This window comes from Sus scrofa, chromosome 3, assembly GCF_054392235.1.
Source record: "Sus scrofa isolate SSC_HxYL_T2T_F1_AM1 chromosome 3, Sscrofa_HxYL_maternal_Yorkshire_Landrace_v2.0, whole genome shotgun sequence".
Lineage (NCBI taxonomy): Eukaryota > Metazoa > Chordata > Mammalia > Artiodactyla > Suidae > Sus > Sus scrofa.
The window spans coordinates 115,369,733-115,392,854 of NC_139385.1; the positions used below are offsets into that span (position 1 = coordinate 115,369,733).

The 23,122-nt window shown below is 37.8% G+C and overlaps 1 protein-coding gene and 1 long non-coding RNA gene across 3 annotated transcripts in view; both read left to right on the forward strand.

Annotated features, from left to right (window-relative positions):
• HEATR5B (HEAT repeat containing 5B) overlaps positions 1 to 23,122 on the forward strand; it is a 118,433-nt gene that overhangs the window by 46,227 nt on the left and 49,084 nt on the right. For both annotated transcript variants that reach the window (XR_002342772.2, XM_003481246.5), the window contains exons 21-24: positions 203 to 372; positions 7,396 to 7,540; positions 11,430 to 11,669; positions 21,309 to 21,560. Coding sequence is in view for 1 of the 2 variants with exons in the window: in XM_003481246.5 (XP_003481294.2) it covers positions 203 to 372; positions 7,396 to 7,540; positions 11,430 to 11,669; positions 21,309 to 21,560 (807 nt within the window). In the remaining variant the exon portion in view is untranslated. The remainder of the gene's footprint in view (positions 1 to 202; positions 373 to 7,395; positions 7,541 to 11,429; positions 11,670 to 21,308; positions 21,561 to 23,122) is intronic.
• On the forward strand, positions 15,678 to 19,160 carry LOC146404878 (uncharacterized). The gene is made up of 2 exons (XR_014842261.1): positions 15,678 to 17,526; positions 17,954 to 19,160. It is a non-coding gene; the product is annotated as an uncharacterized LOC146404878 (long non-coding RNA).

Consider the following 23,122-nt stretch of genomic DNA (forward strand, 5'->3'; position numbering starts at 1 on the left):
CCACTGCGCCACGACGGGAACTCCTATTCCTTTTTTTAAAATTGAAGTATAGTCGATTTATAATGTTGTGTTCATTTCAGGAGTACTTTTTTTTTTTTTCTTAAGAAAAAGGGGTTATTTAGAAGATAATTATTTTCGAGGAATATTTTGGTGATACTAATTAAATCATTGTATTTTATGATTTCTTTTACTTTGCTCCTAGGAAATGGAGCAACAATTTCCACAATCCGTTCTTCTTGTTTGGTGGGTTGTGCAATAACCCAGGACCATTCAGATTCCCTTGTTCAGGCAGCTGCTATATCTTGCCTTCAGCAGCTTCACATGTTTGCACCTCGACACGTCAATCTATCTAGCCTCGTTCCTAGCCTTTGTGTAAGTATAAAGCCATTTCATTCATTGTTTTATTTAGGGAGCCCCTAATTTGTTTCCCAAAAGATCAGACTAGACCACAGCAACAACAAAAAAAACTAAATTTCCTGGTTTATGCATTCTAGAGTTTCAGCTTCAGTAGTCATTTCATTGACCATTTTATTCACTGATTTTCTTTTTCACCTTTTAAGAAATATTTTTTTTAAAAAAGAATAATCAACTGTGTATTTCTCAGCTAAGAATGCATCCTATTTTCAGTCTTTCCCAATCAGAATTTTATTTCCTAACATTTTCTTGGTGACTTTTAAGGATCTGTTGCTATCATCACAATTGTTAATTGATTCACTCAGCAAATAATTATTGAGAGCTTGCAATTGTCAGGAACCCTACAAAGTACTGGGGATACATTTGTGGGTGAGACAAAATGATGCCTCTGTCATTGTGGAGTTTATAGTTTACAAAGGAATATGGCCAACAGTGATTATTTATAAATAAGTGCTAATAAAGGCTACAGGAGAGCATATAACAGGGGAACCTGTCATAACCCAGGTATTCAGAAAGTATTTCCCCAAAAAAGATGACATGTAAAGTGTGAACTCTAAGATAAGTAGAGGTTACTTTGGGGAAAAGTGCGATATTGCAGTAGACAACACTTAACTTTTAGGGAGAGAGTAAACTATATGAGAGCCCCTGAGATGGGAAGGAGGGGATGCCTTTAAGGAACCATTTAGTCAGTGTGGTTAAGGCTGAGAGAGAAGGAGGGGAGGTGGGTCACAGAGGCACAGGATGAAGCTGGAAAGTTAGCCAAGTGAGAGAGCATGTGGACTTTCTAGATATATTAAAACTTCGGATTTTATTCTGCAGGTGATAGGGAACCACAGGGGAGTAACACAATCAGATTTGTACCTTTTCCATTTCAATCTTCCTGCCCAGTGGAGAATGGACTCTACAGGGTGGTAATTATGATGGTCTAAGGAGGGAGATGATAATGACTTCTCCAAGTTGATAACAGTGGGAATGGGAAGAATAGATGGATTTGAGTGATGTTTAGGAGATAGGATGGATAGATTTTTGTTGATTCATTGGCTGTAAGGGAAAGGAAAGGATATGAGCCAGGTTTCTGACTTGAGCATATAGTAAGGAACTTCCTAAGACTGGCAGCATTGGAATTGGAGAAGATCAGGAAGGAAAGATATCATTAATTCAGTTTTAGACATTTTGAGTAGTTAGTTTCATGGGCATGGAACTTGAAAATAATAAGTCTGGTTACAGAGGTAAACTTGGGAGACATGAGCATTTCAGTGTTAAGACATAGGAGATGAGATGGAGAGAGACTGCTGAATGAGGAACCCAGCCTATAAAATTTAGGAAAAGGGAAAGAGTCAGCAAAAAAATGGGAAGAGCAGTGAGAGAGATTAAAGGAAAAATAGAAGTTGTGGTGTTCACAAGCGCCAGGTGGAGTAGAGGAGTGGTCACCACATCAACTACTGTCAAGAGGTCAAATGGAATGACAGCTACAGTGTGTCCTTGGACTTTTTGTCATATTATGACCTTAACAAGAGCCCATCTGGTAGACTGGTATAAATGGAAGCTCAAATACATTGGGTTAAAGACAGAATATGAGCAGCAACTTGCTTCCAGAGGTTTGACTGTAAGGGAGAGGACAGAGGACAGTAGGTCAAGGGGGTGATGAGATCAAAAGAGACACTTAATTCTCCTTCAATAGTGAGATGGAGGCAGGAGAATGGGAGAGTTAAAGGTGTAGGATAGAGAGGGAATAATTAATCATCCAGCGTTTCCATTGGGATCGTTTCCAGAACAAAAGAGGGAGATACCTCTTCTAGTGCAACTTGAAGAAAGGTGGAGAGGATGAGTGCAGTCACAGATGGGTTTATGGATTTGGTGGCTGTTTCCAGGCTTGGGGTCGAATCAGAGCTGTAGCTGCCTACACCACATCTCCTGGCAATGCCATATCCTCAACCCACTGAGAGAGGCCAGGGATCGAACTCATGTCCTCATGGATACTAGTCGGGTTGGTTACTGCTGAGCCATGACAGGAACTCCCTGTGCTTTCTTAAATAAAAAGGAAGATCAAGTTCTGTGAGTGAGGGAGCAAAGAGGAGGGTCAGAAGCTTGATTAAGAATGGGATGTGAGAGACTGAATTAACTGTAGAAATAGAGTCTGTGCTAGTTCCAAGGGTTCAGTAGAGGCTAGTGATCCTCTGGCTTCAACGTGTAATTTATGATGGTATCAGTTTACCTAGTTGTGAGATTTTTCTCTAGCACCTGTAAACATCTTGAGTGCAGCCATAGAACAGCAGAGGTACTTTGATACATTCATAGTTGGACTTTGGCCAAGCAGATTCACTTAAATAACAGCACAATGGGGTCGGGAAGAATGTAATTAACCAGATAGTGCTGCAGGGATGGATTATGCAATTTCATTTGGATGAGGGAGGGAGGCAAAGACAGGGGGAGCCTGATATGTAGGGGGAAAGAAGGGCACTATAGATGTAACCATGGGAGGATATTGGTGAGGAAGGGGAAGAGGAGGTTTTTCCAGAATGAGGTGAAGGAACTGAAAGGCCAAGATCTTAGGTATTAGATCTCGTGTGGTATTTTCAGCTTTACTTAACAAGATGTGTTCCTTTCACTGTAGACCAGGTGGAACTGAATCAGTCCCAGACTATCAAGGAGTTTGAGTCTGCCACAGGGCAGAAACCAGATGCACCTGAAATGTTTACAGAGAAACAGTTAACTGATAGTATACATTAGATTGCATTCTACAACAAGATATGCACCGTCCTGCCAAAAGCCATGGCCTAATACCAAAGTTCTGAGGGCACAGATGGCTTTTCTTGAGCAAAGTAAACTTGATACATGTTACGGATATGATAGGCAACTGATAAGTGTGATGAAGATGCAGACACACACTCCTCAGGTTGTCTGGTTTTTCTTTTTTTTCTTCTTAAATGTGATTATACTCTGGAGGTTGACTTTATAAGATGGAACAAATTTAAGAAGTTCTGGTAAAGTAATAATATGAAATTCTATATCTTGATGGAAGTTACCAGTAAGCCACAGGGAACACAATGAGTTTCCTATATGTTAACACAAGATAATGTCTTCCAAATTGTTTTGGCAGAATGTCAAGGATTTTATTACAAGGCATGTTGGACCACTTTCCTGAACCTCTTCTAAAAAACGAAATAGTGAGATTGAACACAACCGATGGGAAGGAGATGACATATCAGATAAGGATAAGAAAGAGGGCCAGTTAAGTGGCTGTCTTGTTTCCACATTGCCAAATGCCCTTCAAGCTGTTTTCATTACCAGATCTTTTGACACTCTCTAAAAAATAGTTTGCACATGGATTCATCCAAATTAGTGAAATTGCTTCTGATTTTTGTAAATTTCATGTTCATTTCTACTCAGTCATTGCCACCAGGAGTGGCCGTATTATGTGATATCACATGTAATACCTAACACAGATTAAATGTGATTTTTTTTCAGTGAATATACTGAGGTGATTTCACCTCAGTATATTTGCTGAAAAAAATTACTCTTTAGTAAATGATATAAAAGTACTAAAATGTGTATTTCAAAATGCATTTTTTTTTTATTCAAAATACATCTTTGAAAGAACAACCAAGGAGTTCCTATTGTGGCTCAGTGGTAACAAACTTGACTAGTATCCATGAGGACGCAGGTTCCACCCCTGGCTCTGCTCAGTGGGTTAAGGATCTGGCATTGCTGTGAGCTTCAGTGTAGGTCTCAGACTCGCCTCGGATCTGGCATTGCTGCGTCTGTGGTATAGGCTGGCAGCTCCAGCTCCAGTTTGACCCTAGCCTGGGAATTTTCATAAGTTGTGGGTGTGGCCCTAAAAAAAAAAGAGAGAGAGAAAGAAAAAGAAAAAAAATGAAAGACAGCCACCATTCTGAATTATTGTTATTTCCCTTCTCTTAAGTGGGTGCTTTCTATACCATGTGACCTCAGTTGTTCTCCTGTCCAGATTTATTTCACTTGGGCATTTATGTCATCTGGGAAAACTGTAGGAGATGTCACTGTGAGAAAGACTTGAATTGAATGCCTGTGTCATCTCTGCCAGAGTAGGGCTATCTAGTTGCCCAGGATATAAGTATATGGCAAGCACAAGAAGGAATAGGATGATGTACAGTGTAAAACATCAGGGTTTCTTACAGGAAGGTAAAGGTCTCATGTAGGAGCAAGCAGCACAGTGTTCCTAAGGTTTGTGGCATGGAAGAATAAAAAGAAGCTTCTTTGGGAAACAACGAGGCATAATCTACAAAAGTTGAAAATATGCACATATTATAACCCAGCAATCCCACTGTAAAGTAAATACCTGACAAATGTGCATGCATGTGTGTGTCAAAAAACATGTACAGGAATGCTAATTGTTCGGGTTATCCATATTAGACAAAAAACAGAAACAACATAAATGTCCACCAATGAGCAGAGTAGATAGTGATATAAATCTTCCATAGATTATTACACAACAATAAAAATGAATGAACTACTGTTACCTGCAGTCACATGGAGGAATCTCACAGATATATTGCTAAGAAACCAGACGCAGAAGAGAACACCCTACGTGATTCCATTTGTATAAAATTCAAGAGCAAGGCTGAACCATGAGTGTAGTGATGAATGTCACAATAGATGGTGATTATATCTGAGGGGCTAGGAATGGGCATGAAGCCACATATTTTTATCAAATGTAATATGTTTAATTCCTGACATTTTGTGGGTTCTACCAGAAAGTGTTAACCAAATACAACTCTATTATTACCTGGTTTACAGTGGCTGCAAGACACCATCAGTGATAATTTGCATCTTTAATATCAGGTGTTAAAATGAAGGTGGAGGTGGGGAAGCCTACCTTAGAGTCATTGAAATTGAGTTTTTGAAAACACTTTTGTAAACCTTAAAAAGTTTTATTTCTTTCACTTTGATACTGCTAATCAGCCTTTGTTGAGGATACTTCTTAGCTACAATTCTATTAATTATAATTAATTTTTATGGTGTTCTGCTTCCTGTATATTTAATCCTTTGATTTTGCCACAGTTGTGTAAGGTAGTAGAGTGGACGCCATCCCCATTGTAGAGATATAAAGGCAGAAACTCTGAGAGACTTGTTCTTCCTATCCCATATGACTATGCTTAACCCTTCTAATTATAGGATGTTTGAAAGTTCCAAAATGTCTTTATTTTCAGGAAAAGAAGTGAAAAAAACATTTTGTTGAAAAAAATCTGACCCTGTCAGGTCTTCTCAGTTATATTTTCTTTTTTTAATACTTGGTATAATTTCATGAACTGTGAATTTTATGCAAAACTAAAAGTTATAAATGCCATTAACAGCAGAAAAATACATTATCTAGCATTGTGAAGGGGTAATGTATTCCACATAATTATTTCCCCCTCTATTATTTCTGGATAGGATTCTTTCTAAAATGTATTATTCACTTCTTGCTTAAAATGCAGCATATGGAACATAATTTAGTGTTTCCTTGATGAGTCAGATTTTTACTAACATTGATAGAGCTGATACTGAGCAGTTACCATGTATCTGCTCACTGCCCACTGTTCTAAGTAAAATACTTGTATTATTTATTTTATTGTATTCTATTGTATTTTACTTCACTTCACTTTATGGCGGCACCTGAAGTATATGAAAGTTCCCAAGCTCGGGGTTGAATCAGATCTGCAGATATTGGCCTACGCCACAGCAATGCGGGATCCGGGCCGCATCTGCAGCCTGCACTACATACAGCTCATGGCAACACTGGATCCTTAACCCACTGAGTGAGGCCAGGGGTCAGACCCTCATCCTCATGGATAATAGTTGGATTGGTAGCCTGCTGAGCCACAACGGGAACCCCCACATACCTGTTTTAAATTATTTTGTTTTCGCTATATTCCTGTAAAGAATTACTATCCCCATTTTACATATGAGCAAACAAGGCACAGAGAGGTTAAATAACTGGCTAACATCACAAAGGAGTAAGTGGCAGAGCCAAGAGTCAAACCCAGTCTGGCAGCCTGAGCTTGAGCTCTTAATTATTATGCAGTGCTGCATCTTATACTTTACTTCATGTATCAGAGTCTTTCAAGAACTTTTGAGGTTAAAAAAAATTCTATACCGAAAGGATCTGTTTTGTAATTCTTTTCAGATGTTTATGTTTGCTTGATTTTGTTTATTTTATGTATTTTTTATTATTTTAATATATACTTTTCTGCCCCCTAACTTTTCACTCACTACAGTTAATCTTTATGCCCTTAAGAAAAATTTCCTTAACAGGAGTTTCTCTTGTGGCTGAGTGGATTAAGGACCCCATGTTATCTCTGTGAGGATGCAGGTTTGATTCCTGACCTGGCTCAGTGAGTTAAGTATTGGGTATTGGGATCTGGTGTTGCCTCGACTGCACCTCTAATTCGACCTCTAACCCAGGAACTTGCGTATGCTGCAGGTACAGCCCTTAAAAAAAAAAAAAAAATTCCATGACATGAAGTTCCCACTATGGCAGTGTGTTAAGAATCCGACTACAGCAGCTGATTGCTGTGGAGGCACACATTCACTCCCTGGCCCAGTGCAGTGGGTTAAAGTATCCGGCATTGCTACAGTTGCAGCTGGGATTAATTTCTGGACTTAGGAACTTCCACATGCCACGAATGCGGCCATTTCAAAGAAAAAAAATGTTTTTCCATGACAGTTTAGTAGGGCCATGTATAAAAATAAGATGTGCAAAAGAGCCTTCTGGATTTGTAAGTATATTATATGATCTTCAGTGCCCAAGTCTAGGGGCAGTTATTTTATAGTGTACTAAAATATTCTTTGTATGTTTTATTGGTATTACTATTTTTTTGAAAAGGCCATTATTTGACTGTATTTTAAACAACTGAGGTGGTTAAATGAAGAGCCTCTTCACAAATAAGATGTTAATGTATATTCATTAGGCAAGTGAGATTCCATCTTTTATTTTAAGTCTAAAATTGTTATGGTTTACAGGTTCACTTATGTAGCTCCCATTTGTTACTTCGACGAGCCGCTGTGGCATGTCTCCGGCAGCTTGCACAAAGAGAAGCAGCTGAAGTATGTGAATATGCCATGAGCCTAGCAAAAAATGCAGGAGACAAAGAGAGCAGTGGTGCTAGTAAGTTATGTTATTGGTCAATGTTCTTTTTGTTCAAATATTTTAACATTTCAAATGAGTATTACGTAATTTTGTTTTGCATTGAAAGATGGTAAAATTTTCTTATTCTTTTAAATTAAATAAAACTGTTATCACTTTTAAAATTTCTGTTGTAGTTTTCTTGGTAATTTTACATTTTTACCTTTTTAAAAATTTCATAGCTTAAACATTTTTTTTAGCATTTAGTATCAGATACTTCTCATCCCATCCTTTGAGGATGATTTAGCTATGTAAGCGATGCCTAACTCTTAGGGAAATTCCCCTGTATCAGTAATAGGCTTCTTAAAAGAGAAATGATCTTTTTTGGAGGTGCCTGAAACTTCTTTGACAGAAGTTAAAATTTTGTGATATAACTTTTCCTTGAAGAAGATAATACCAAAGTAATCAGTAAAACTAGGCAAATGTCAGTAGATGTTTGGGTAGTGAAAGGTCAATCTTTACTTTCTTCGGTTCTTTTTGCTTTTTGGAGGGTTTTAAATATAGCTTCAATTTGTAGCTGGTCTTCTGGTTCTAGGGGTAGGTGGTTTGGGGACTTTTTCAGAGCTTAATTGACAGAGATATTTCCCCTACTGTGAGAGAAAATTTTTACGTATAATAACTCCCTAATGCATAGAAGTTGCTTGGGTACTGAGAAGCAACATACTACAATAACTTCAATTTTTGTATAGTGTAATAAGAGCTCTCTTAAAAAGCATGCTGTATTATAGGATGTAAAAGAAGTTTATTATAAAAGTTTAACAGTAAACATTACTACTTTTTGGAGAGAAGATAGCAACAAAAGTAGTTATAAAATTCTTCTGAATCACATAAAATTTCAAAACTCCTACATGTCAATCACCATAATCAAAATCGAAAATGACAAAACTAAGAAAAGGAAAAATATTTTCAAAATGTTTATTTATTAAAATGTGTACATTTATAATTTAATATTTTTAAAGCTTTTAAAATTAGTGTGCCAGGAAGCCTAAGACCACCCCCAGGTTTGATAATTCACCAGGACTTAGCATATAGTCACACTTAGGGCCAAAGTTTATTACAGCAAAAGGATACAAAGCAAAATCAGCAAAGGAAGAAGGTACATGGAATGAGATCCAGAGCAAACCAGGCACAAGCTCCCGAGAGTCCACTCCCCATGGAGTCACACAGGATGTGCTTATTTCCCCATCAAGGAGTTATGACAACACATGTGAAACGCTGTCGGCCAGTGAAGCTTGCCAGACACTCAGTGCCCAAGGATTTTATTGGAAGGTGCTCAGATAGGCATGGTCTGCTGAGCATGTAGCAAAGGTACAACTCTTAGAAGAAAAGAAGATATTCACCATAAACCATATTATTGGTTCAGATGATTTAGGCACAGTAAACCACTTTTATCAGGAAAAGATGAGATCCTTCCTGAAAGCCAATTCCCAGATGCAAGCCAAGGGCTAACCAAAATATCAAGCCTGAATAGGGTGGTCTCAGGCCTGCCCATGGTAACTCCTTTATGCATCTATAGAAATCAAGAGAGCACACAAAAGATGCTTTATTAAAGAAGAAATACTGACATATGAAATATCTTTACCCTCTAGTGATTGAATAGTTGTATGTTAATAGAACCATCAGGTAACATTTTTTTTTTTATAAAATTGACCGAGATTAAAAAAAAATGATTTTAACCAGTGTTGGGGGAGGTATGAATAAAAGAGAAATTTCTTATGCTGCTAGTAGAAATGTGAAGTTATACAAATTTTCTGGAGGATTTTTGGTTATTAGAGTTTTCAAACTGCTTCCCTTTTGATTTTGCAGTTCCCATTTTAGGAGTTCATCCTCAGTGGTTAATCAATTAATGTGCTCCTAATTCAGTGATTTGCTTTGCAACCATGAAAATTCATGTTGTAGAGGTATTATTCTTGATACAGGAGAATATTCACTATGTAGTCCTAGTGAAAAATAGACTTCTATGACTAGTCTGTCTGTATGTCATGTTCCTTCCTTGGAACCTTCTCTTTGCCTACTGTCTTTGAATTCTCCTCACTGTGGCTATTTTCTGCAAACCTCCTCTTGTTCTGTCTTTGGAGTGACCCAGTTGAAAAGCCACTTCTCAGAGTTCCTCTTGTGACCCAGCAGTAGCGAACCCGACTAGAATCCATGAGGACCTGGGTTGGATCCCTGGCTCCGCTCAGTGGGTTAAGGATCTGGTGTTGCTGTGAGTGGTGGTGTAGGTCTCAGACGTGGCTTGGATCCCATGCAGCTGTGGCATAAGCCAGCAGCTATATCTCTGATTTGACCCCTAGCCTGGGGACTTCTATATGCTGTGCGTGTGGCCCTCAATAGCCAAAACCAAAAAAACCAACCAACAAAAAGCCAATTCTCAGCCTCCATCCCTGTGTCTTACTCCCTTCAAGGTTGAAAGGGATTTAGATTTGAAGAAGCATAATAGTAGTCATTCTTAAAGGCTACCAGTTGTTCTCCTCTGTTTATAGGAATAAAGAGATTTGGAGTTCCCATTGTGGCTTAGCGGTTAACAAACCCGACTAGCATCCGTGAGGAGTTCAGTTTGATCCCTGGCCTCACTAAGTGGGTTAAGGATCAGGTGTTGCGGTGAGCTGTGGTGTAGGTTGCAGACTCCGCTCCTATCCTGAGTTGCTATGGCTGTGGCATAGGCTGGCAGCTGTACTCCCATTCAACCCCTAGCCTGGGAACCTCCATATGCCACAGGAACGGCCATAAAAAGACCAAAAAAAAAAAAAAAAAGAATAAAGAGATTTTCAGATAAAATAAGAAATTTACCAACTATTACATAACAATTTTTGATTGTATGTTTTTTCAGCAGGATTTTCCCAATTTCTTTTTTTCTTTTTCTTTTTTTTAGGGCCACACCTACAGCATATGGAAGTTCCCAGGCTAGGCATTGAATGGGAGCTACAGCTGCCATCCTACACCACAGCTACAGCAACATCAGAAGTTGCACATGCAACCTACACCATAGCTCAAAGCAACGCCAGATCCTTAACTCACTGAGGGGGGCCCAGGGATTCAACCCATGTCCTCGTGGATACTAGTCCGGTTCGTATCCGCTGAGCCACAACAGTTACTCCTTCCCAATTTTTAAATACGCTTTTAGGATATAATCCATTTATAATTTGTCTTCTAGCTTTGTAGAGTTTTTTAAATCTGAACTGTTAGACTGAATAAATTTGTTCATCCAACAAATATAGCAATAATTTTTTTTACTCCATTAAATTAAATCTATTTAGGAGTTCCCGTCGTGGCGCAGTGGTTAACGAATCCGACTAGGAACCATGAGGTCGAGGGTTCGGTCCCTGCCCTTGCTCAGTGGGTTAACGATCCGGCGTTGCCGTGAGCTGTGGTGTAGGTTGCAGACGCGGCTCGGATCCCGAGTTGCTGTGGCTCTGGCGTAGGCCGGTGGCTACAGCTCCGATTCAACCCCTAGCCTGGGAACCTCCATATGCCGCGGGAGCGGCCCAAGAACCAAGAGATAGCAACAATAACAACAACAACAACAAAAAAAGACAAAAAAAAAAAAAAAATCTATTTAGAAATGTCTCTTTGCCACACTTTTTCATATTAAAATCAAATGTATATTTATTCAGCATTTATTGGAGATTTACTTAAAATACCACAGAATAATCAGTCTTAAAGATCAGAGGTTTTTAACCTTTATTATAAGATTAAATTCTAATTCTGAAGATGTATAAATTTATAGGAGACTATAGTTAAATTGTGTATAAAGGTACCTGCTTTTGTTAGTATTGTGAATCTACCTGTAAATCATAATCTTTAACATAATTGTTGCCTATGGTACACAATAAAATTATATACAAGTTCATTTGTAAAAATTGCTTTTCAGGTGTCAGTCCTTTTGCACCTGGCGTGAGTTCTCGAAGTGATATCCATTGCCGGCACCAAGGTGTTAATATAACAGAAACTGGTCTTGAGGGACTTCTTTTTGGAATGCTAGACCGGGAAACGGATCGAAAATTGTGTTCTGATATTCATGATACTTTGGGACATATGCTTTCATCGCTGGCTGTAGAAAAACTTTCGCATTGGCTAATGCTTTGTAAAGATGTCCTAGCAGCTTCTAGTGGTATGTATTTAATATATAAACTATGTTCTTAAAATAATGAAAATTATTTTATTTCTGACATATATTTATAACATATATGGATATACATACATGTATATAAACCTTAGCTTACATTTTAAAATACTGACAATTTTTAATCTGTGAATCTCTGTAAAATGTTGAGAGTTAAATTATATATTACAAACTAATGAACTTTGGTTATTTTCTGGCAGATGACTAAGTTCAAAGTAAATTTTCATGTATAAAAATCCCAGGTTAGTCTATAGTTTGACATAACATGTAACACTAGTGAAATATGTAAAGTTTCTTTCCTTGGCTGATTTCTCTTTTTTCTTTTCCCTTTTTTAAAAATTATAGTTTACAATGTTGTGCCAATTTCTGCTGTACAGCAAAGTGACCCAGTCATACATTTGTATGCATTCCCTTTCTTATATTGTCTTCCTTCATGGTCTATTATAAGAGACTGGATATAGTTCGCTGTGCTGTACAACAGGACCTCATTGCTTATCCATTCTAAATGTAATAGTTTGCATCTACCAACCCCAAATTCCTCATCCATCCCACTGCCTCCCCACCCAGCAACCACAGGTCTGTTCTCTATGTCCATGAGTCTGGTTTTGTTGTGTTATATAGGTTTGTTTGTGCCATAATTTAGATTCCACATATAAGTGATATCATATGGTATGTCTTTCTTTTTCTGACTGACTTCACTTAGTATGATAATCTCTAGTTGTATCCGTGTTGCTGCCAATGGCATTATTTTGTTCTTATTATTTTATTATTTGTGGCTGAGTAGTATTCCATTGTGTATATGTGTGAGTAGTATTCCATTGTGTATATTGTATATATCTTCTTAGTCCATTGTGTATATTGTATATATCTTCTTAGTCCTAAATGTTAGTGGACATTTAGGTTATTTCCATGTCTTGGCTGTATGAATAGTGCTTCTGTGAACATACGGGTGCATATATCTTTTTGAATTGTAGTTTTGTCTGGATATATGCCCAGGAGTGAAATTGCTGGATCGTATGGTAGTTTTATATTCAGTTTTCTGAGGTTCCTCTATATGATTCTCCATAGTGGTTTTACCAATTTACATTGCCACCAACAGTGTAGGAGTGTTCCCTTTTCTTCACACTCTCTCCAGCATTTTCTATGTGGAGACTTATTAATGATGGCCATTCTGACCAGTGTGATTGATTTGTGTTTCCTTAGTATTTAGTGATTTTGAACATTTTTTCATATGCCTGCTGGACATCTGTATGTCTTTGGAAAAATATCTATTTAGGGCTTCTACCCATTTATCGGTTGGCTTTTTTGTTGTTGTTGTTGAGTTATATGAGTTGTTTGTATATTTTGGAGAGTAAGTCCTTATCGATTCCATTGTTTGCAACTATTTTCTTCCATTCCGTAGGTTGTCTTTTTGTTTTGTTTATGATTTCCTTTGCTGTACAAAAGGTTATGAGTTTTTGCTGTGCAAAAGGTTGTAAGGTTATAAAGTCTTATTTGTTAATTTTTGTTTTTATTTCTACTGCTTTGGGAGATTGACCTAAGAAAACATTTGTGTAGTTTATGTCAGAGAATATTTTGCCTCTGTTTCCTTCTAGTTTTATGGTATCATGTCTTATGTTTGTCTTTAAGTCATTTTGAGTTTATTTTTGTGCATGGTGTGAGGATATGTTCTCATTTCCTTGACTTACATGCAGTTGTCCAGTTTTCCCAGTACCAGTTACTGAAGAGACTTTTTCCCATTTTATGTTTTTGCCTCCTTTCTTGAAGGCAAGACCATAGATGTTTGGGTTTATTTCCAGGCTCTCTGTTCTGTTCCATTGATCTCTATGTCTGTTTTTGTACTAGTACCACATTATTGATGACTAACTTTGTAGTATTGTCTGAAATCTGGAGAGCTCCCTGCTTTGTTTTTTTTCTTTTTTACTCAGAATTGCTTTGGCAATTTCTTGGTCTTTTATGATTCCATAAAAAATTTTTGCATTTTTGTTCTAGTTCTCTGAAAAATGTCATGGGTTGTTTGATAGGGTCATTAAATCTGTAGATTGCTTTGGGTAGTATGGCCATTTTAACAATATTAATTTCTTCCAATCCAGGAGCATAGGATATCTTTCCATTTCTTTGAATCCTCTTTAATTTCCTTGATTAATGCTTTATAGTTTTCATTGTATAAGTCTTTCATCTCCTTAGTCAGGTATATTCTTAAGTATTTCATTTTTGGGGTGTGATTTTAAATGGTATTACTTTTTATATTCCTTTTCTGATATTTCATTGTTAGTATACAGAAATGCAACTGAATTCTGAATGAAAATCTTGTATCCTGTGACCTTGATGAATTCATTGATCAGTTCGAGTAGTTTTTGTATGGAGTTAAGGTTTTCTATATATAGTATCATGTCATCTTATGCAGTGACAATTTTACCTCTTCTCTTTCAATTTGGATACTTTTTGTTGTTGTTGTTTGTCTGATTGCTGTGGCTGGGACTACGAGTACTGTGTTGAATAAAAGTGGTGAGAGTGGGCGTCCTTGTCTTATTCCAGACTTTGGAAGGAAGGCTTTCAGCTTTTCTCCCTTGAGTATTATATTGGCTATGGGTTTGTCCTAAATGGCTTTTATTATGTTGAGATGTATTCCCTCTTTACCCACTTTGGTAAGTTTTTATTGTGAATGGATGTTGGATTTTGTCAAATACTTTTTCTGCACCTATTAAGATGATTATGTGGTTTTGGACTTTTCTTTTGTTAATGTGTGTTACATTAATTGATTTGCATATATTGAATCATCTTTGTGAACTTGGGGTGAATCCCACTTGGTCATAGTGTATGATCTTATTTAATATTGGATTAAATAAGATTCGCTTGGATTGTTGGATTCACTTGGCTAACATTTTGTTGAGAATTTTTCTGTCTGTATTCATCAAAGATACTGACCTATAATTTTCTTTTTTCATAGTATCTTTGATTTGAGTATTAGGGTGACGGCGGCTTCATAGAATGTCTTTGAGAGTGTCCTTCTTCTTAAATCTTTTGGAAAAGTTTAAGAAGGATCAGTTTGCTTTCTTTTCTGTTCGGTAGAATTTACCTGCAAAGCCATCTGGTCCAGGACTTTTGTTTGTAGGGAGTGTTTTTATTACATATTCTAGTGAAAGGTCTTATTCAGTTTTTGTGGGCTATATTTCTAGAAAGTTGTCCGTTTCTAGGTTGTCAGATTATTTTGGCATATAATTGTTCACAGTATTATATTATGGTTTTTTTTTTTAATTTCTGCAGTATCCATTGAGATTTTTCCTTTTTTCATTTCTTATTTTATTTGGGTTCTCTCTCTTCTTCTTTGTAGTCTAGTCAGTGATATGTCAATTTTGTTTACCCTTTCAAAGAACCAGCTCTTGGTTTTTATTGATTTTTTTTTTCTACTGTCTTTTTAATCTGTATTTTGTCGATTTCCTCTCTGATCTTTTTTTTTGGTCTTTTTGCCATTTCTTGGGCCGCTCCATGGCATATAGAGGTTCCCAGGCTAGGGGTCTAATCGGTGCTGTAGCTGCTGGCCTATGCCAGAGCCACAACAACATGGGATCTGAGCCGCATCTGCAACCTACACCACAGTGCACGGCAGTGCCGGATCTTTAACCCACTGAGTAAGGCCAGGGATGGAACCCGCAACCTCATGGTTTCTAGTCGAATTCGTTAACCACTGCGCCACGACGGGAACTCCTTCCTCTCTGATCTTTATGATTTCCTTCCTTCTGTTGACTTTAGGTTTTGTTTGCTCTTCCTTTCTAATTCTTTTAGGTGGAAGTTAGGTTGTTGATTTGAGATTTCTCTTGTATTTTTGAGGGAGGAAGGCCTGTATCTCTATAAACTTCCCTCTAAGCACTACTTTTACAGCATCCCATAGATTTTGTGTGGTTGTGTTCTCATTGTCATTTGTCTCAAGGTATTTTTTAGTATCTTTTGGGGAGGCCAGTGCCTTATCCATTAGGCAACCAGGGCTTAATTTCCTTTTTTTTTTTTTTTTTTTTTTTTTGTCTTTTTGCCATTTCTTGGGCCGCTCCCGCGGCATATGGGATGTTCCCAGGCTAGGGGTCCAATCGGAGCTGTAGCCACCAGCCTACGCCAGAGCCACAGCAACGCGGGATCCGAGCCGTGTCTGCGACCTACACCACAGCTCACGGCAACGCCGGATCGTTAACCCACTGAGCAAGGGCAGGGATTGAACCTGCAACCTCATGGTTCCTAGTTGGATTCCTTAACCACTGCGCCACGACAGGAACTCCCTTAATTTCCTTTTTTGATTTCCTCATTGACCTGTTGGTTTTTTAGTAGCCTGTTGTCTAGTCTTCATGTAGTCAGTTTCTTCTTATTTCTTTTCCTGTGGTTGATTTCTAGTTTCATGCCATTATAGTCAGAGAAGATGCTTGAAATAATTTCTTTTTTTTCCTTTTGTAATGATTTTTATTTTTTCCATTATGTCTGGTTTACAGTGTTCTGTCAGTTTTCTACTGTACAGCAAGGTGACCTAATCACACATGCATGTAGACATTCTTTTTTCTCACATTATCATGCTCCATCATAAATGACTAGATATAGTTCCCAGTGCTACACAGCTTATCCATTTGGAATTGCTTATCCATTCCAAAGGCAATAGTTTGCCTCTATTAACCCCAAATTCCCAATCCATCCCACTCTCTCCCTCTGCCTGTTGGCAACCACAAGTCTATTCTCTAAGTGCATGATTTTCTTTTCTGTGGAAAGGTTCATTTGTGCCATATATTAGATTCCAGATATAAGTGATATCATATCATATTTGTCTTTGTCTTTCTGACATACTTCACTTAGTATGAGTGTCTCTGAGTCCATCCATGTTGCTACAAATGGCATCGTTTTGAGTAGTATTCCATTGTTTATATATACCACATCTTCTTAATCCAATCATCTGTCGATGGACATTTAGGTTGTTTCCATGTCTTGGCTATTGTGAATAGTGCTGCAAAGAACAGGTGGATGCATGTATCTTTTTCAAGGACAGTTTTGTCCAGATATATGCCCAAAAATGGGATTGCTGGGTCATATGGTGGTTTTATATTTAGTTTTCTAAGGTACCTCCATACTGCTTTCCATAGTGATTGTACCAGCTCACATTCCCACCAACAGTGCAGGAGGGTTCCCTTTTCTCCACACCCTCTCCAGCATTTGTTATTTGTGGACTTCTTAATGATGGCCATTCTGACTGGTGTGAGGTGGGTACCTCATTTGTAGTTTTGATTTGCATTTCTCTAATAATCAGAGATGTTGAGCATTTGTTCATATGCTTCTTGGCCATCTGTATTTCTTCTTTGGAGAAATGTCTATTTAGGTCTTTTGCCCATTTTTCAATTGGGTTGTTGGCGTTTTTGCTGTTGAGTAGTATAAGTTGTTGGTATATTTTAGAGATTAAACCCTTGTCAGTTGCATCATTTGAAATATTTTCTCCCATTCTGTAAGTTGTCTTTTTGTTTTTTATATGGTTTCCTTTGCTGTGCAAAAGCTTGTCAGTTTGATTAGGTCCCATTGGTTTGTTTTTGCTTTTATTTCTGTTGCCTTAGGAGGCTGACCTGAGGAAACATTTGTAAGGTTGATGTCAGAGAAATGTTTTGCCTACGTTCTCTTCCAGGAGTTTGATGGTATCTTTTCTTACATTTAAGTCTTTAAGCCATTTTGAGTTTATTTTTGTGCATGGTGTGATGGTGTGTTCTAGTTTCATTTATTTGCATGCAGCTGTCCAGTTTTCCCACCAACTCTTGCTGAAAAGACTGTCTTTTCCCCATTTTATATTCTTGCTTCCTTTGTCGAAGATTAATTGACTCTAGGGGTCTGGGTTTCTTTTTGGGTTCTCTGTTCTGTTCCATTGGTCTCTGTGTCTGTTTTGGTACCAGTACCACACTGTCGTAATTACTGTGGCTTCATTATATTGCCTGGTATCTGGGAGAGTCATGCCTCCAGCTTGGTTTCTGTTCCTCAGGATTGCTTTGGCAATTCTGGGTCTTTTGTGGTTCCATATAAATTTTTGGATTGTTTATTCTAGTTCTGTGAAAAATGCCACGGGTAATTTGATAGGATTTTCTTTGAATTTGTAGATTGCTCTGGATAGTGTGGCCGTTTTATGATACTAATTTTTCCAACCCAGGAGCATGGAACATCTTTCCATTTCTTCTTTTTTTTTTTTTTTTTTGTCTTTTTTTTGTCGTTGTTGCTATTTCTTGGGCCGCTCCCGCGGCATATGGAGGTTCCCAGGCTAGGGGTCCAATCAGAGCTGTAGCCACCGGCCTACGCCAGAGCCACAGCAAAGTGGGATCCGAGCCGCGTCTGCAACCTACACCACAGCTCACGGCAACGCCAGATCGTTAACCCACTGAGCAAGGGCAGGGACCGAACCCGCAACTTCATGGTTCCTAGTCGGATTCGTTAACCACTGCGCCATGACAGGAACTCCACATCTTTCCATTTCTTTGAATCCTCTTTAATTGCCTTGATTAATGTTTTATGGTTCTCAGCATATAAGTCTTTCACTTCCTTGGTTAGGAGTATTCCCAGGTATTTGATTTTTTGGTTGCAATTTTATTTTATTTTATTTTATTTTTTTTTAATTTTCCCACTGTACAGCAAGGGGGTCAGGTTATCCTTACATGTATACATTGCAATTACATTTTTCCCCCCACCCTTTGTTCTGTTGCAACATGAGTATCTAGACATAGTTCTCAATGCTATTCAGCAGGATCTCCTTGTAAATCTATTCTAAGTTGTGTCTGATAAGCCCAAGCTCCCAATCCCTCCCACTCCCTCCCCCTCCCATCAGGCAGCTACAAGTCTCTTCTCCAAGTCCATGATTTTCTTTGGTTGCAATTTTAAAAGGTATTGTATTTTTGTATTCCTTTTATAAAGTTTCATTGTTAGTATACAGAAATGCGACTGCTTTCTGAATGTTAATCTTATATCCTGCTACTTTGCTGAACTTGTTTATCATTTGGAGTAGTTTTTGGGTTGAATCCTTAGGGTTTTCTATATATAGTATCATGTCATCTGCATAAAGTGACAATTTTACTTTGAAATAATTTCTATACTCTTGAATTTGTTGAGGTTAATTTTGTGCCCCAGTATGTGGTCAATTCTATATAATGTCCCATGTGCACTTGAAAAGAATGTGTATTTTGGGTTTTTGGTATGTAATGTCCTGAAAATATCAATGAAGTGTATAACTGTACTAGTGTGTCATTTAGGATCTCTGTTGCCTTATTGATTTTCTGTCTAGAAGATCTGTCCATTGATGTGAGCAGGTTGTTAAATTCTCCTACTATTATTGTATTCTAATCAATTTCTCCTTTTATATCTGTTGGTATTTTTCGTATGTACTTAGGTGCTCCTATATTGGGACATATATGTTGATGAGTATAATATCCACTTTTTGAATTGATCCTGTTTTCATTAAATAGTGTCCTTTTTTCCTGGTTTTAAAGTCTAATTTGTCTGATGTGAGTCTTGCAACTCCTGCTTTCCTGTCATTTCCATTTGCATGAAATATCTTTTCCATACCCTCACCTTCAGTTTATATGTGTCCTTGGCCTTAAGGTGGGTCTCTTTTAGGCAGCATATTGTAGGCTCTTTGTTTTCTTTTATCTAGTTTGCCACTCTCTTCTTTTAATTGAGGCATTCAATCCATTGACATTTAAGGTAGTTATTGATAAATATTTTTTTTATCTTAGACATCATTTAATATCAGACTGTATTTTTCCAACACAACCAAAAGTTGTATTAAATAAAATTTTATTGTCTACTGCTCACACTCATGTCGTTGCTATAAAGTACGATAATATACACAAATTCCTAGCATGAATTACTCACTGTTCACCACCACTGAACTACAGACACTGCTTGAGAATTAGATCTTTGCTTTAGGGATTTTAAAAAAAAAAAATGTGGGCATAGTATCTTGAAAGAGTATTCTCAAGCGACTTGTTGGAGTTGGAAGGCACACAGCACTAAGTGTGCTGTCACTGGGAAGAAAGGGGCATGAGAAACAGGGAGCGTGCACACAAGTGGTTGTTTCTAGGGACAGATGTGACACTGAAAGCTTGATTCTGCCCATCAGAGCAAAGTGGCTGCTTTGAGGAGGAACAAATAAAAAGGTGGGGGGGGTGGGAACATGGATACTGTGAGTTTAAAAAGTACGAAAAGTAATTATATCTAAAATACAGATTAGATATAAATGTTCCAGAACTCCTTAAATAAGCTCAAAGATACTGGGAAGTGGCAACTAGAACAGTGCCTTTTCATAGGATCTTTAGACTCAGGAGTCTGAGATGGTTTTGGCGATTTCCACCTGTCTCTGTGCCCCCCAGGAGCCTGTGTGTAAGCAGAGAAAGATTTCCTACGGCAGTCTTAACCCTCTTCCTTTTGCCCTCCCCAACAATGGCCCTTGCCTCTCCTGTGGGCCCAGGCCCTCCTCCTATGCTTCCCAGCCCAGCTCGTGGTGTGCTACCCCCTACCCTCCTTGGGCTGTTTACACATAGCCAACCCCGAGTCCCAGTGCCCAGCCCCCGCCTGAGTGTCTCACCCGCCTGTGGTGTCCTGGGCAGTGTTACCAATGCTCTGTGCAGCTCTTTCTGTTTTTCTCTCCTCTGACCAACTGGTCAGAGGCCAATTTTTTTCCGAGGCTTTGCGGTTCCCCCATTGTCCCAGTACATCTTCCTGTCACTTAGGTAGACTCCCAGAATGCAGATGCCTTTCTTTCCTCTTTCACAGCTCCCTCTCAGGAGTACTGATCCCCTTGCTTTCTTCTCTCTCTTTTTTTCTTTTCCTTTTGTTCTACCCAGTTATATGGAGGGTTTCTTGCCCTTTTTGGAGATCTGAAGTCTTCTGCCAATGTTCATAGATGTTCTGTGAGAATCTTTATACATGTAGATTTTTTTTTTAATGTGTTTGTGGGGGGATGTGAGCACCATGTCTTACTGCTCCACCCTCTTGACCCTGCCAATTTTTATTTTTTTAATTAAATATATTTATTTTAAGGAGAAACTTTATATTACTGCCATAAACAGAACAACCATCATAGCTTTTATAAAAGACACTGTGTAAGTACATACAATGAAAACAAAACAATATTATAAAACTATAAGTTGATACATGATAGCTGCTATGTTTTTAAAATTTTTTTATTTTAATTTTTATATAATTTCTAAATGGTACTTTCCATTATTACAAAATTATTGGCTATATTCCTCATCTTGTAAAGTACATCTTTTTTTTTTTGGCCCTGCCTGAAGCATGTGAAAGTTCCTGGGCCAGGGATCGAACCCATGCCACAGCAGCGACCTCAGCCACTGCAGTGACAATGCCAGATCCTTAATCTGCTGCAGCACAAGGGAACTCCGCATAGTACATCTTTGAGCCTGTCTTACACCCAGTAGTTTATATCTCCCACTGCACCTTCTTGGTTTTTTAATTAATTATTTCAAAGATAAACCTTGCCAATTCTGTTTTCAAAGGAGTGAAAATATCATCTTTTTTTAAAAAATTAGAAATCTTCAGATGTTAATGCTATTTCTAAAGCATCATTTTTCTATTTGTGAGGTTGCTATGCTTTTATTTTTGTTACAGATATGAGTACCGCAACTCCCTTAAGTAGTGGAAAAGATGAAGAATTTGAAAAGAAAGATGAGATGGACGATGATACCATGTTTACCACACTAGGAGAAGAAGATAAATCAAAGCCCTTTGTGGCACCTCGCTGGGCCACTCGAGTATTTGCTGCTGATTGCCTGTGTCGAATCATCAATTTGTGTGAGAATGCTGATCAGGCCCACTTTGATCTTGCCATGGCACGTTCTGCTAAACTACGAAATCCTACAAGTAAATTTAAAATCAGTGCTTCTTTTCCCCACAGTATTTTTATAGGTTTGAAATATTTTACTGCTTTGTAACATGCTTTTAGACTGTGGCTTTCATTTATTATAAGTTTCCTTGCCTTTTACCTTTATTTTCCGTCCTCTCTACATATAGTCCATCTTCTGATCCTTATTTGGAAGATAAGGAAAGTCTTCCAAAGTTATTTATCTTTCTAAGATATGTTTATCTTAATCATTTGCCCTTAGGACAATGACAGCAGTACCTTATGTTTCCTTGGTACCTTATCTCACTTTTAGCACTTCAGTGTGAAAGAGATGGCAAAAATTTAAGGTGACTGTATATAAGAGATTTTCAATCCTCAGTCATGGAGAATGTTAGAATGCATGAATACCATGGCAGATTTCAAATTGTCAGATTTTAGAAATGCTCTTGGGTATTTTTGAAAAGGCGAAAATTGTTTATTACTGAAATCCTTTACTTTTTGATTGATTGTAAGCTCTTATATCATACATTCCCCAATCAGATATAAGGAATTTACGAAGAGATCATCAGGTCTAGTATCTTCACTTGCAAATAAGGAAACCCAGAGAAGCTGAGAGAGGTGGTAGAGTAACAGACTTTTCTTATCTCATACTTTATTGTCTCTTCATCATCCTGTCATGTTTTAAATATTGAAGATATATTGTATGTATTATCAGTACTGAAATCTATGTATTAAAAATGCCTATCAGTTTACTTTCTTGTGTGTAAGAAGCAGCAGAACTCACAAACAGATTAGAAAATGAAAAGTAGGGAGTTCCCTCGTGGCTCAACAGGTTAGGAATCTGACATTGTCACTACTGTAGCTCGGGTCACTGCTATGGCATGGTTTTGATCCCTGGCCTGGAAACTTCCATATACTGTGGGCATGGCCAGGAAAAAAAAAAAAAGTAAAGTAAAAGATTATTACACTGTGTATGAAATATGAATTTGAGTATAGTGTACCAGCAAAGCACAATATGTCATAAACATGATGTCTTCATTCATGTAATTATTCATCAAATAATTACTGAATTCTGTCCTTTGCTGCACATTGGGGATCCAAAAAGGAAAAAAAGTAGTCCATGCTCTTAAAGAATTTCTAGTCTGGAAGACAAAGAGACAAATTTATCACACAAATAATTATATCTCCCAATAGTGGAAGGATAGAGTATTTTAGAAGCATAAAAAAAGTACTGCTCATTTCCTGAGAAGCCAGGGAAGATATCACAGAAGTGGTCATTCTGCAGCTAGTTTTAGAGGCAGAGAGAGGCTTTCTAGGTAGAAGAAGCTGGTTGGTTTTCTTTTGTTGCTATAATAACTGACTGCAAACATAATGGCTTAAAATAACAGAAATTTGTTAACTTACAGTTCTGTAGATCAGAAAATCTCAGACTGTAGTAAACTTCTCTCAGTCCCCTAATTCTCTCCTCGTTTGAACTGTCTTCCCAAGTGCCCCTTACCTCCCCCCCTGCTCTAGTAGTTTATCTCCTTGGAGTCAGGAAAAATAAAGAGGTCTTGATTTGAGAAAGGTTGTAGGTAGAGAT